The 14,301-nt window shown below is 45.0% G+C and overlaps 1 protein-coding gene across 3 annotated transcripts in view; it reads right to left on the bottom strand.

Moving 5' to 3' along the window:
* The window catches only part of tmem150c (transmembrane protein 150C), a 106,682-nt gene that overhangs the window by 47,298 nt on the left and 45,083 nt on the right, over positions 1-14,301 (bottom strand). Inside the window, exon 1 of one of the 3 annotated variants that reach the window (XM_072497928.1) lies at positions 5,223-5,282. The exons of the other annotated variants lie outside the window; for them this stretch is intronic. Coding sequence (XP_072354029.1) covers positions 5,223-5,263 — 41 coding nt within the window. The 5' untranslated portion in view covers positions 5,264-5,282. Of the gene's footprint in view, positions 1-5,222; positions 5,283-14,301 lie in introns of those variants that run through there. 3 annotated transcript variants of the gene reach the window in all.

Below are 14,301 nucleotides of genomic sequence, written 5' to 3'. Positions count from 1 at the left end.
TCTGCTCCAGTGTCAACTGCCATGTGCTATGTTTCAAGGGGAATCTAGTCTTTTATGAATTTATTTGTATATAAGTATTCGTTAGTCATGTAGGGAATGCTCTTTCCCTTTGCTTGTGCATAATTTGACTGCAGTCATACATCGTTTCCTTACTACATGGGAATGTATTTAGTTTGTGTAGAGGGTAAAACAGTTAATGTTGAATGTTGAGTTTTCTTAAAATATTTGAAACTTTAAAAAAAGAACAGATTCCCTGTTTGAATATATGGGACCCGTAGAGATTTAAAGCCCAAAGAGTTGCAGAAGATGCCTCGCCACTGGGAAGTCTATTTGATGGTACTCAGGAGATTGAGTGAAGGGACTTTTAAATGGGCACTGGAAAATTTGCCCTGGTGTGACATGGAGAAAGGATTCTGTTGGAACAAAGAACAAAGAACAAAGAAATGTACAGCACAGGAACAGGCCCTTCGGCCCTCCAAGCCCGTGCCGACCATACTGCCCGACTAAGCTACAATCTTCTACACTTCCTGGGTCCGTATCCTTCTATTCCCATCCTATTCATATATTTGTCAAGATGCCCCTTAAATGTCCCTATCGTCCCTGCCTCCACTACCTCCTCCGGTAGTGAGTTCCAGGCACCCACTACCCTCTGCGTAAAAAACTTGCCTCGTACATCTACTCTAAACTTTGCCCCTCTCACCTTAAACCTATGCCCCCTAGTAATTGACCCCTCTACCCTGGGGAAAAGCCTCTGACTATCCACTCTGTCTATGCCCCTCATAATTTTGTATACCTCTATCAGGTCGCCCCTCAACCTCCTTCGTTCCAGTGAGAACAAACCGAGTTTATTCAATCGCTCCTCATAGCTTATGCCCTCCATACCAGGCAACATTCTGGTAAATCTCTTCTGCACCCTCTCTAAAGCCTCCACATCCTTCTGGTAGTGTGGCGACCAGAATTGAACACTATACTCCAAGTGTGGCCTAACTAAGGTTCTATACAGCTGCAACATGACTTGCCAATTCTTATACTCAATGCCCCGGCCAATGAAGGCAAGCATGCCGTATGCCTTCTTGACTACCTTCTCCACCTGTGTAGCCCCTTTCAGTGATCTGTGGACCTGTACTCCTAGATCTCTTTGACTTTCAATACTCTTGAGGGTTCTACCATTCACTGTATATTCCCTACCTGCATTAGCCCTTCCAAAATGCATTACCTCACATTTGTCCAGGTTAAACTCCATCTGCCATCTCTCCGCCCAAGTCTCCAAACAATCTAAATCCTGCTGTATCCTCCGACAGTCCTCATCGCTATCCGCAATTCCACCAACCTTTGTGTCGTCTGCATCGAAAGTAAGGAAGAGTTTCTGACTTTATCTACAAAAATACATATCTACTGAGAGTGCGACAAAAGTACAAATGCGGCTTAGGGTTTTAGTTGTGTTAATAGTTAATGGGGGAAGTACCTTTTCTATATTTAGTGCATTAGGAGCCTAACGTTTAATCAATATTGACCTTTGTTTGTTACAGTAAAAGTCTTAAAATGTGAAATCTTATTATGCGATTACTTCCATTCGTTGCAAAGATATTCAAATCCACCTTGACAGGGACCGGAGGCTGTCTGGCAAGCCAGCCAGTATGCCCAGAATCTCAGTGTGCAGGCCCATCAGCATTCATCTGTATGCCAGCCCATCAAGGTCCTCATTTGAGTTTTCTGCAGTAAAGCTTGTCTGAAATTTTGTAATCCTTAGAGGTGACAAATGACCTCATCTTAATTCCTGGCCTGGCTGCAGCCTATTCATGCCCAGGGGATTCACCATTTGTTGATTCCATCCCCAGAGAAGCCTCTAAGGTATGTGCAGGGTCAGTATCTGAGCTGGTGGCTGCAAGTGCCAGTTCAAGTGACAGGGTGTCTTCATCGGTGCTGTGCTGTTGTTTTCTCTCTCTGCCCATGGGCTGCCGTGACAATGTAGGCGCAGTTCTTGGGTGCCTGAAAGCAGAAAAATCAGAAGCAGGTTGGTGTGAGGGAAACAGGGACAAGGTGGGGGACGAGAGTTTCATGGTCAGACCATGAGGTGGAGCACAAGATAGGAACCTACAGTCTTTCATCCTCAATGTTCTCAGTGATGCTGGATGATAGAAGCTCTATCGCAGCCAGTCGAATGATGCAGGAGAGCCAACTCCCAGAGAATAAGGAGCCATATTGCTCCACTGTTTCTGATCCGATTCCAGTCTATTGTGTGTCACTTTGTTCTGGAAGAGGACAAAATGCGACTGATTGTGTTGCATGTTGTGACTGCATAGCTGGAGGAATGTGGAGGCAGTGACAGGTGGGTGAGAGGCTGAGAGCATCAGTAGGTGTGCGAAAGGTGGTGTATCTGAATGTTAGATACGAGTCTAGAATGCCATTTAGTGCTGCGAGGTGACTGATGCAGGTATGGTGTATTGAGCAATGACAGAGGTTGCTGATGTGGTGGATAGGAAATGCCATCTGAAGATGCGTGCTCCTTCTGCCTGCCTCCACCAGTAATACCTCCAGTGCTGCATCTGTCAGCATGAAACCCTCCCTGTGCCCTGGTGTTCAATTTTCCATGTGTTACATTGCAAAAATATTATGCATTATTGCTTCCCTTTCAAAGGGACAGGATGGCTGCACCATGCACTAGTAAGCACAATGCTGCACGGTCCCTGTGGAATACAATGGCAGCCAGCAGAGGAACAGACTCTCGGCCCCTACGCCACAATCATGATAATGAAAAGTAGTGGCACCATATTTATTTGCTGCCCACCACAATAGTCCTCAATACCGGGGCTCTGCAAGGCTGCGTACTTAGCTCCCTACTATACTCTCTATACACACATGACTGTGTGGCAAAACTATGTTCCAACTCCATCTACACGTTTGCTGACGACACAACCATAATGGATCGGATCTCGAATAATGACGAGTCGGAATACAGGAGGGAGATAGAGAACCTAGAGGAGTGGTGTAACAACAACAATCTATCCCTCAATGCCAGCAAACCTAAGGAGCTGGTCATTGACTTCAGGAAGCAAAGTACTGTACACACCCCTGACTGCATCAATGGGGCCGAGGTGGAGATGGTTGACAGCTTCAAATTCCTAGGGGTGCACATCTCCAAACATCTGTCCTGGTCCACCCACCTCGACGCTACCACCAAGAAAGCACAACAGCACCTATACTTCCTCAGGAAACTAAGGAAATTCGGCATGTCCACATTGATTCTTACCAACTTCTACCGGTGCACCATAGAAAGCATCCTATCTGGCTGCATCATAGCCTGGTATGGCAATTGCTCGGCCCAAGACCGCAAATAACTTCAGAGAGTCATGAACACAGCCCAGTCCATCACACACACCTGCCTCCCATCCATTGATTCCATCTACACCTCCAGCTGCCTGGGGAAAGCGGGCAGCATAATCAAAGACCCCTTCCACCCGGCTTAGTCACTCTTCCAACTTCTTCCATCGGGCAGGAGATACAAAAGTCTGAGAACATGCACAAACAGATTCAAAAACAGCTTCTTACCTGCTGTTACCAGATTCCTAAACGACCCTGTTATGGACTGACACGGTTAATACTACACTCCTGTATGCTTCACCTGATGTCGGTGTCTATGTATTTACATTGTGTACCTTGTGTTGCCCTATTATGTATTTTCTTTTATTCCCTTTTCCTCCCATTTACTAAATGATCTGTTTGAGCTGCTCGCAGAAAAATACTTTTCACTGTACCTCGGTACACGTGACAATAAACAATCCAATCCAATCCAATGGAACCAACCTGGGTAGATCACAAATCATGATCCCTACTGCGCTGAAAAATCAGGGTAAGCCAATTTTTATCCCGGGCAGCACAGTTGTTAGCACGGCTGCCTCACAGTGCCAGGGACTTGGGTTTGATTCCAACTTTGGGTGACTGTGTGGAGTTTGCACATTCTCCCAGTGTCTGCGTGGTTTCAGATTTCCTCCAACAGTCCAAAGGTGTTCAGATTAATAATAATAATCTTTATTAGTGTCACAAGTAGGCTTACATTAACACTGCAATAAAGTTACTGTGAAAATTCCCTAGTCGCCACACTCCGGTACCTGTTAGGGTACACCGAGGGAGATTAGGTGGATTGGCCATGCTAAATTGTCCCTTAGTGTCCAAAGATTAGGTGGGATTATGGAGAAGGAGCAGGAATGGGCCTGGCCTGGATGGGGTGCTCTTTCGGAGAGTCAGTGCAGATTTACGGGGCTGGTTTAGCGCAGTGGGCTAAACAGCTGCTTGTAATGCAGAACCATGCCAGCAGCGCTGGTTCAATTCCCGTACCGGCCTCCCCGAACAGGCCCCGGAATGTGGCGACTAGGGGCTTTTCACAGTAAATTTATTGAAGTCCACTTGTGACAATAAGTGATTATTATTATTATTATTATTATTGATGGGCCAGCTGGCCTCCTTCCGCATTGTAGGGATTCTATGATAGCCATACATTACAGCTGTTATTCTATGCATTCATATTCTGTTGATAAGATAAAAATAGTCAGCTGTTAGAAAGTGGCTATATGCCTAATTATTTTCTATTCTTTCACGGATGTGGGCGTTGCTCGCTAAGCTAGCAATTACTGCCCATCTCTAATTGCCCTAGAGAAGGTAGTGGCAAGCCGCCTTCTTGAATCACTGCAGTCCATGAGGTGTAGGTATATCCCAGTGCTGTTGGGAAGGGAGTTCCAAAATCCTGACCCAATAACAATGAAGAAACGGCGACTTAGTTTAAAATCAGTAGTGTGTGACTTGGAGAGGAACTGGCAGGTGTTGGTGTTTCCATGCATTTGTTGCCTTTGTCTCTCCAGGGTGTGGAGGTCACAAGTTTGGAGGATGCTTATCAGACTTCCTTCCCATTCCATATCACGGTGCTCCTTGCCCACTGCAGGACCTCCTCCATCTCCCCAAAACATGGAACCTAATGATCATCACATGAGGCAGCTAATTTAGTCAAGGGTTCTCCCAAAGCCACTATCGCCCGCCATCTTCCAAAGCATCCGTGCTATATATTTGGTGTAATTCAGACCCTCCAGCAACCCCACAACTCGGAGGTTCTGCCTCCTTGACCGATTTTCCTGGTCGTCGACTTTCACCTTCAACTGTCTATTTTCTTCGGCCACCACTGCTATCTCGGCCTCTAATTACACAAACTGCTTATCATGTCTTGTGAGTACCTTCTCAGCACCTTCCAGAATCTCACCATGTTTTTCATCATCCCGACAGCTTTATCAAGCTCCACCCGGACCGGGCCCAATGCTTCCTAATAATGATAATAATAATCTTTATTAGTGTCACAAGTAGGTTTACATTAACACTGCAATGAAGTTACTGTGAAAATCTCCCAGTCGCCACACTACAGTGCATGTTTGGGTACACAGAGGGAGAATTCAGAATGTCCAATTCACCTAACAAGCCTGTCTTTCAGGACTTGTGGGAGGACACCGGAGCACCCGGAGGAAACCCACGCAGACACGGGGAGAACGTGCAGACTCCACACAGACAGCGACCCAAACCAGGAATCAAACCCGAGTCCCTGATGCTGCTAACAGTGCTAACCATTGTGCTACCATGCCACCATCAAGTGACTTGTGTAAACTCTCCGAGAACAACTTCTACTGCTTCTCAAGGTGAATAGTAAATTCCTTAGCCAGCACGTCCGAGAGCATGTCCGTTGTAATCGAGACTGCCAATGGCTGCCGTCGCCATCTTTGGTATCGAGGAGTTCCAGGAGGCTCCTGACTTCGTCGAAGGAATATCTACTTAAGGTTTTCTGGTTTCTTTCCCCTTACTTTCGGGCATAAATTAGGCATGGGGGAAATTTTCTCACGAAAATCACCCGATTAAACGGGCTAAAATGGCTAAAAAATGTGGATCCCAGCCGAAGCTACCAAAAGAGCAACCTCCCTTTTACATGTCTCCACCAGAAGTCAGTCAAACGTTTTGAGTGTCAGACCTGCACTTATCCAGACAATTCCATCGCACTCCTCAGTTAAAACATGGACATGTTTTGGGGATCAGGAGGTGATCTTGTTGTCACAGTATTTATATGGCTAGTCCAGTTTCCCTATCAGCCTCACAATTCCTATGTTTATCTAATTCTGGCCTTTTCACAATCCCCAATTTTAACAGGTCCAAGATTAGTAGCCATGCCTTCATCTGTCAAAACCCTAAGTTCTGAACTTCCCTTGCTAAACCTCTCCCCTCTCTTTTTCGTCCTTTAAGACACTCCTTAAATCTTATATTTTTGACCCGCTGTCCAAATATTCTCTTTTGTTTCTCTGTCACATTTTGTTTTATAAAGCTCCTGAGAAGTGCCTTGGGACATTTTACTCCAGTAAAGCAGTCGTTCTTAAACCTTTCATCTCCAGACAACTTAAGGGGCAAAAGACCACCTACCTTTCCTAGCCCACCCATTTTAGTTTGCCATTCCAAAAAAAAGAATCAGAATTAATAGGGAAAATTGTGCAGCTTTTGATGGGGCACCATTGAGGTGATGTCTGGTTGCAAGCTGGAGAGCTACTGTCTCATGTCAGGTTTCACGTCAAAGTGGAGTAATTGAAATAAAAATTTGATATTAAGATAAACATTAACAGCTTTGAAGTGGACAAATGTAGTTAAAAGTAGACAAGAGTCGTTATGAGAGACCTTTCTCAGCATGATGGGAATTTTAACCAATACTATATGTAGTGATATGCATCACTGTATATAGACAAGGGGTTAATATAGATACACTACAACTAAGTAGCCTCTAGAGGGAGCACCAGAGATGTATATAAATATATATAGACAAACAGGATGCGAAATTCTCTGAAAACGGCGCGATGTCCGCCGACTGGCGCCCAAAACGGCGCAAATCAGTCGGGCATCGCGCCGCCCCAAAGGTGCGGAATGCTCCGCATCTTTGGGGGCCGAGCCCCAACCTTAAGGGGCTATGCCGGCGCCGGACGAATTTCCGCCCCGCCAGCTGGCGGAAAAGGCCTTTGGTGCCCCGCCAGCTGGCGCGGAAATGACATCTCTGGGCGGCGCATGCGCGGGAGCGTCAGCGGCCGCTGACGGCATTCCCGCGCATGCACAGTGGAGGGAGTCTCTTCGCCTCCACCATGGTGGAGACCGTGGCGAAGGTGGAAGGGAAAGAGTGCCCCCACGGCACAGGCCCGGCCGCGGATCGGTGGGCCCCGATCGCGGGCCAGGCCACCGTGGGGGCACCCCCCCGGGGTCAGATCGCCCAACGCCCCCCCCCAGGACCCCGGAGCCCGCCTGCGCTGCCTTGTCCCGCCGGTAAGGTAGGTGGTTTAATCTACGCCGGCGGGACAGGCATTTTAGCGGCGGGACTTCGGCCCATCCGGGCCGGAGAATCGTGGGTGGGGGCCCGCCAACCGGCGCGGCGCGATTCCCGCCCCCGTCGAATATCTGGTGGTGGAGAATTCGGCAACCGGCGGGGGCGGGATTCACGCCAGCCCCCGGCGATTCTCCAACCTGGCGGGGGGTCGCAGAATCTCACCCAGGAAGTCAGAACACTCTTCACAGGAACGGCAGCTGGTCAGCAGCCACAGACAGGCAGCTCAGATGTAACATAGTATAAGCGCTGGAGAGAGAATGAACTCATACAAATAAAGCATCTACTTCAACTGTAAGACTACAAGCTTTATTCAGACACAAGGAATAATACATGGTACCAGGAGACTTCAGAATGCTTACTAGAAGGTTACACAAGATGCAGACAAAGCAAGATCTGAAACAGAAGAACATGGGGATACTTCGCTAAGTTGATGAAACTCATTGGAACTGCACCGCAGCTGAAAAAACCGATAATTTAAGTCATAGATGGAAAATTTGTAAACAAACGTTCGAACTATATATCGTAGCTAATGAGTTGAGCATGGCTTCAGAAGAAATGAAAATAGCACTGCTACTTGCAGGACATGAAGCTGGAGAAATCTATAACTGCTTTAATTACTTGAAAGGTGAAGACAACACCAAATTAGAAGTAATACTTCAAAAATTTGACCATCACTGCAACACCAGTAACAATGCTGCTTTAAGACATTCAATGCTTGGAGACAAAGTTGCACAGGGAATGAATGATGCGAAACTCAAACAATCATTATCAGAACAGAAAGGTTTAACGTTGGAAATTGCGATTGACAAGTGCAGATCACAAGAAACAAATAACCTTAAGTTTTTAACAAGAAAAAATAAGTTATTTTCCACGGGTCTGAAGAAGTTAAAATGGCGTCTGAGCATATTTTAAACTGCCCGGGGAACAAAAGACTCAAATCTGGGTCTGCGCATGCGCAGGAAACCGCAGCCGCGAAGCGCAATTGAAAAAAGATGTTGATTCAGATCGGTCTGTGCATGCGCAAGCTGCGCAGTTGAACAAAAAGAGCGCACAGTTCGAAGAGGGATCTGTGCATGCGCAAGCCACGCATGCGCAGTACACAAAAAAGCGCACAGTAAAAAAAAAAAATCAATTTACGCATGCGCAATCGATTCCTACGCTTTACATCACGAGCGTCATGATGTCAGATGACTCAGACCATGCCCACTTAAAGCAACACTGCTCAAAAATTAAAAATAAGAGTTTTAAACCTACAAAACCAAAATAATTCAACCTCAAAAGGTACAGCATTGCCTGAACTTCTACCAGCAGTTGAAAATAACTTTTGCAGCATCCTGGAAAATGCAATTTGCACCACCCAAAGGGAAGAGCACAATGACAAATCCGAAACAAAAGAAGATGATTTGTTCATTGAACATTGAACATGAAGAGCATAATGACAAATCTGAAACCAAAGAAGATGATTTGTTCATTGAACATGAAGAGCACAATAACACATCCAAAACAAAAAAAGATGATTTGTTTATCGTAAAATACTACTCAGACATGGCTGAGTTATTCGGATATGATGATCATAAAAGCATCAGCGCCACGGTTGAAAAGTTCAACACGACTCAACTCATGGTAGATGAATCCAATACCATGATGCAATGGCAGATCATCGATACATTGGATGACAGCAACCTGTCACATACCAAAAAAGAAAACGATGCCACACTGCGAGTACTGAATGACTCCGTTGAGAGAGCACAGATCGACTCCACAGAGAAAACACTGCACAACTTCACACAGAGAGCGATGAAATATTCCACACAGAGAGCGACGCAAGCCTCCAGAGACCTCGTTGATAGACTCCAAAATGGAAGCAACTAAAGACTCCAGAGCGAAATCCATAATGAACAAGACCATGAAGGTCTATCAACCTTATCTGAGCAACCAGAAGCAGACTATGAAAGTCTACCAAGCTCACATAATCAACAAGAAGACAATGTAAATCTACCCACTGTATGTGAGACAAGTGGTGAAGAAATCACAATTCTCATACAAGGTGTGCAAGATCACAGCGAGACTGACAGATCTCAGCTCGTCTGTACAAAATAACTTGACAATCAAAGCACAACCACTCATGAGTCTAGTGAGACCGCATCAATTGAAACCTCATCTACTCTACACTACCCACAAGAAAATGAAATCTTGAAGATTTTGATTCCAGAAGAGGAGCACCAAGAAACCAAAGATGATTCAAATGAACCAAAAATAACTCCAGAAGAGGAGCACCAAGGAAGCAAAGAAGAGGACTCAAATCCACCACAAATGACTGATGTCAGCAAGATCAATGCAACATCAGATCATTCTCACAGTCCTCAAGAAGAAACGCTCAAAGGACACTGACACCAATAAATTTGAGAATGACTTAAATTATACACACGGAACAGTCATTGAGCGCAGCAAGAACAACAAAAAGCATAAGAAGCACAACAGAAACAAGAACAACAACAGCAACAACAAAAACAACAAGAAGCACAACAACAAAAACTACAAGTACAACAAAAACTACAAGAACAACAAAAACAACAACAAGAAGCATAATAAAGACAACAACGGCAACAACAAGCATGACAAAAACAACAAGAACAACAAAAACAGAAACAACAAGCACGACAAAAACAACAAAGACAGAAACGATAGAAATGATAGAAACAACAACAATGAAACAACGACCTGTACAACATGGTACAACTCTGCACATGAAGGACAATGCAACAGCACACTCCAAAACAATGACAAGAGTACAAACATACCATGGCATGACAACAAATCTCATTAATTCACATTTCATAGAATCATAGAATTTCCGGTGCAGAAGGAGGCCATTCGGCCCATCGAGTCTGCACCGGCTCTTGGAAAGAGCACCCTACCCAAGGTCAACACCTCCACCCTATCCCCATAACCCAGTAACTCCACCCAACACTAAGGGCAATTTTTTTGGACACGAAGGGCAATTTTTATCATGGCCAATCCACCTAACCTGCACATCTTTGGACTGTGGGAGGAAACCGGAGCACCCGGAGGAAACCCACGCACACACGGGGAGGATGTGCAGACTCCGCACAGACAGTGACCCAAGCCAGAATCGAACCTGGGACCCTGGAGCTGTGAAGCAATTGTGCTATCCACAATGCTACCGTGCTGCCCTAACTCCAGAACAAACAAGCACACCAGCTTTCAAGGCAGATGACACACTAAATCAATACCACAAGCACAGAAAAAAGTCCACGTCAGTCAACATCAGTGGTTTGACCATTCGAACACCTTGTGATAATTTGTTGCTAACTTAAAAACAAGAACACTGACGACATTCACAAAGAAATTACAATATCAATATCACCACGTCAACAACAGAAAAGAAAAACTCAACTGAACAAATTCACAACGTTCGGACTCATAAATTATTTTTATTAAGATTGGGCTCATAAATATTAATTGGCATTGTATAATCATCAATATCATCACAACTTATACATATCATCATTTATCTACCTGTTTTGTACAATTTTCTTTAACAAAGTACAGAAAAAAGGGGGGGATGTAGTGATATGCATCACTGTATATACACAAGGGTTTAATGTAAATACACTACAACTAAGTAACCACAACAGGGAGCACCAGAGATGTATATATATTGTCATGTGAGAGTACCTTCAAGAAATGGGTGTTTATAAATGGGTGTGTCTATAAATATCTGTAGTGAGAGTACCTTTAAAAAATGGGTGTTTACTACTGCAGTGATGTCAGAGAGTGGGTGGAGCTGGGCTGTCTGTCAGCTTTTTACTTTCGTTTTTGAGCAGGCTGCAGGGTGTGTTTTAGTTTCGTTTTCAGTTTTGTAGCTGAAGCCAGACCAAGCAGGTGTACTGCTGTTCTCTCGGCCATAAAAAGACTATCTCTTGATCATTTGGTGAATTCAGAATTATAAATGTTTTCAGTCGTGACTTTAACCTGATGTGCTTCTGATAAAGGTTTTGTTTTTAAGTTGTATGGATGTTAAAAAGGAAAGCTTAAAGGTTTACTTAAGTGTTGTAGTCTTTGGGGGTTGTATTTGAATTAATGGATGCTAAGATGTTCATTTCTGCTGTACCACGCCTGTAGAGTGGGCCGTGTGCTCCCCATACCACAAACTATTAAAAGTTGTGGGTCAGGTGAACTCCATGATACACTTTGGGGTTCTCTAAACCCTGGCCCATAACAATATATAGACAAACAGGAAGTCAGGTCACTCTGCACAGGAACGGCAGCTGGTGAGCAGGACACAGACAGACAGCTCAGGTGCAACATAGTATAAGCGCTGGAGAGAGAACAAACTCATACAAATAAAGCATCTACTTCAACTGTAAGACTACGATCTTTATTCAGACACAAGGAATAATACACGATTGGCATGATGAGATCCTTGGCCAAGATAGCTCCTGGGCTTCCCTACATTAATTGCTGAACAGGTCAAGAAGGTGATAAGGGGAAACTGAAGACCATACCCAAGGCTGAGTGATGAGATAATGGGAACGTCTGCTGATAGATTAGTCTGATAAGAAATTAATGGGAAACATCATAATGAAAAGTAGGAAGTACTATAAATATGTGCTAAAAATCCAGTACCTTAGAAAGAGGCACTAAGACAATCTGTTTAGGGATGGGGTGAGGTTGCAATTGGGGGGAGATGGAGAACAGAGTAGAGGTGGCAATGAGGAAGGTGGGTGGGAAAGGTACTTGCAGCAAGATGGGGAAGCTGAGGCCAGCAGCAACACATGTGTTTTTAGGTGGGGTCAGAAGCACTCTCGACTCCACATTATTGAGCATGCAGCAGTCCCCTCAAGTATCAATTAAATCTTGGGCTTCCTGTGACATCACATGCCGTGTGCACATAGCAGCTCCCTTGAGGACCTGTTTTTTGGAGCCTTTTCACCCATTTTTGAGAGGTATATTCTCTCACCAAAGCGCTTCTTACTGATTGCAAAGGATCCCTAATCCATCACAATGAAGAAAAATGAAAACAAGCAATCCAATGAATGACATTCTTCAACGGATTCATAGGTATTGACCAGCTCCCTCATGGACAAAATGGCGAAGGCTGCGTCGGTGATGGTGTCCTCCACAATTACTGCAGGCATGCTGACCATCATGCTAAATAAAGAATTTGATGCCCACTTTGAGAAGCAGTGAATGCGGATATGCAAAAAATGATGCAAGTCTTTTAAGGAATGCCTGGGCCCTGTCCAGGAGAAACTTGAAAAAACTGCGGAGTCAGTTAAAAAATTTGGTAAAGTGATTGAGAGTATGGAAAAGACACTGACAAACCATGAGGGACAGCTTGCCTCACTAGAAGCTGAAATATCAGTGTTGGCTGAAAACAGGAGGCTGAAGGCCAAATAATAATAATAATCTTTATTATTGTCACAAGTAGGCTTACATTAACACTGCAGTGAAGTTACTGTAAAAATACCCCAGTCGCCACACTACGTGTACACTGAGGGAGAATTCAGAATGTCCAATTCACCTAACAAGTACATCTTTCGGGACTTGTGGGAGGAAACTGGAGCACCCGGAGGAAACCCACGCAGGCACAGGGAGAATGTGCAGACTCTGCACAGACAGTGACCCAAGCCGGGAATCAAACCTGGGACAGTTGCAAAACCGACGGTCTCAAAAACCGAGCTAGAAGGCAGGAGCTTAGAGTCGTGGGGTTGCCAGAGGGAGTTGAAGGTTTGAACCCAACTGCATACCTTGCTCGAATGTTCAGGAAAATGATGGAGGAGGGTGAATCCATGGCCTCTCCGGAATTGGATAGAGCCCACCGGACCCTTCGGCAAAAACCCCGACTGAATGAGCTGCCACGTGGGATAATAGTACACACACACACAGTTTTCAGGAGAAAGAGTGGGTCCTGAAATGGGCCAAGGATCATCAGGATTGGAGGTGGGAAGGCAATTCCGTGCAAATATATCAGGACATGGGAGTTGAGCTGGTGAGGGAGTGGGCGGCCTTCAACAAGATTAAGGCCGCCTTGTACAGGAAAGGAATTTGTTTCGAGGGAGTGTACCTGGCGAGGTTGCAGGTCACGTACGAGTCAAGGGACTTCTGCTTCCACACACCAGAGGAGGCAGGTGCCTTCATCTAGAAGCTTGGACTCAGTTCAAATTGATGCTGTTTTGTTTGGCCTTTACCCACTGAGTTGGGAGGAATATTTAGGTATCCTATATATACAATTGCCGTTATTTGAGGATGAAATTCTTTTTATTCCTCTCTTGCGGGATTTTTGCTTAATTACTGGGGGGTGGAGGTGTTGACTCCTATGAAAAGGGTTGTTCTTGCTTGTCTTTTGTAATGTAGTTGGTGTTACTCTTGTGGGGGTATTGGTATTGAGAGACCTATCTTATTGTAAGAGCTGGCGATAACATTTTGTTTTTTCTTCTCTATCCTGGAGGGGGACTGCATGACTAGTATTAAAATTCTACTGATTAATGGGAGCGAGATGGGGGGTGGTGAAAAAGAGCTACAGCTGTCGAGCCAGTCTCTTGCAGTTCAACGCGCTTAGTATCTGTAAATAGTTAGGGGTTGGAGGGGGTTCTTGGTCTTTTATTGGGTATAAATATGAATTTGTGAGACAAGTGTTAAATGGGGGGTGGCAGGAAGTGCTAATTTGCTGATGGTGATTATGAGATTCACTTTGTCTTACTTTGTGGGTGGATTTGGAGGCCATTTCGGGTAGGCCGTTTTTCTTGAGAAGGAAATGAATATCTCAGAGATGAGGGAGTGGGTGGTAGGCCCCCAATTCAGTTGCTTACCTGGAACGTAAGGGGGTTGGGTGGTCCAGTAAAAAGGACAAGCAATTTTGCTAACCTAAAGAAGTGGGGATGTGGTGT

This window comes from Scyliorhinus torazame, chromosome 3, assembly GCF_047496885.1.
Source record: "Scyliorhinus torazame isolate Kashiwa2021f chromosome 3, sScyTor2.1, whole genome shotgun sequence".
NCBI classification, from domain to species: domain Eukaryota; kingdom Metazoa; phylum Chordata; class Chondrichthyes; order Carcharhiniformes; family Scyliorhinidae; genus Scyliorhinus; species Scyliorhinus torazame.
Note: the sequence above shows the minus strand (reverse complement) of the source record. Positions and strands in the feature narration are given on the sequence as shown.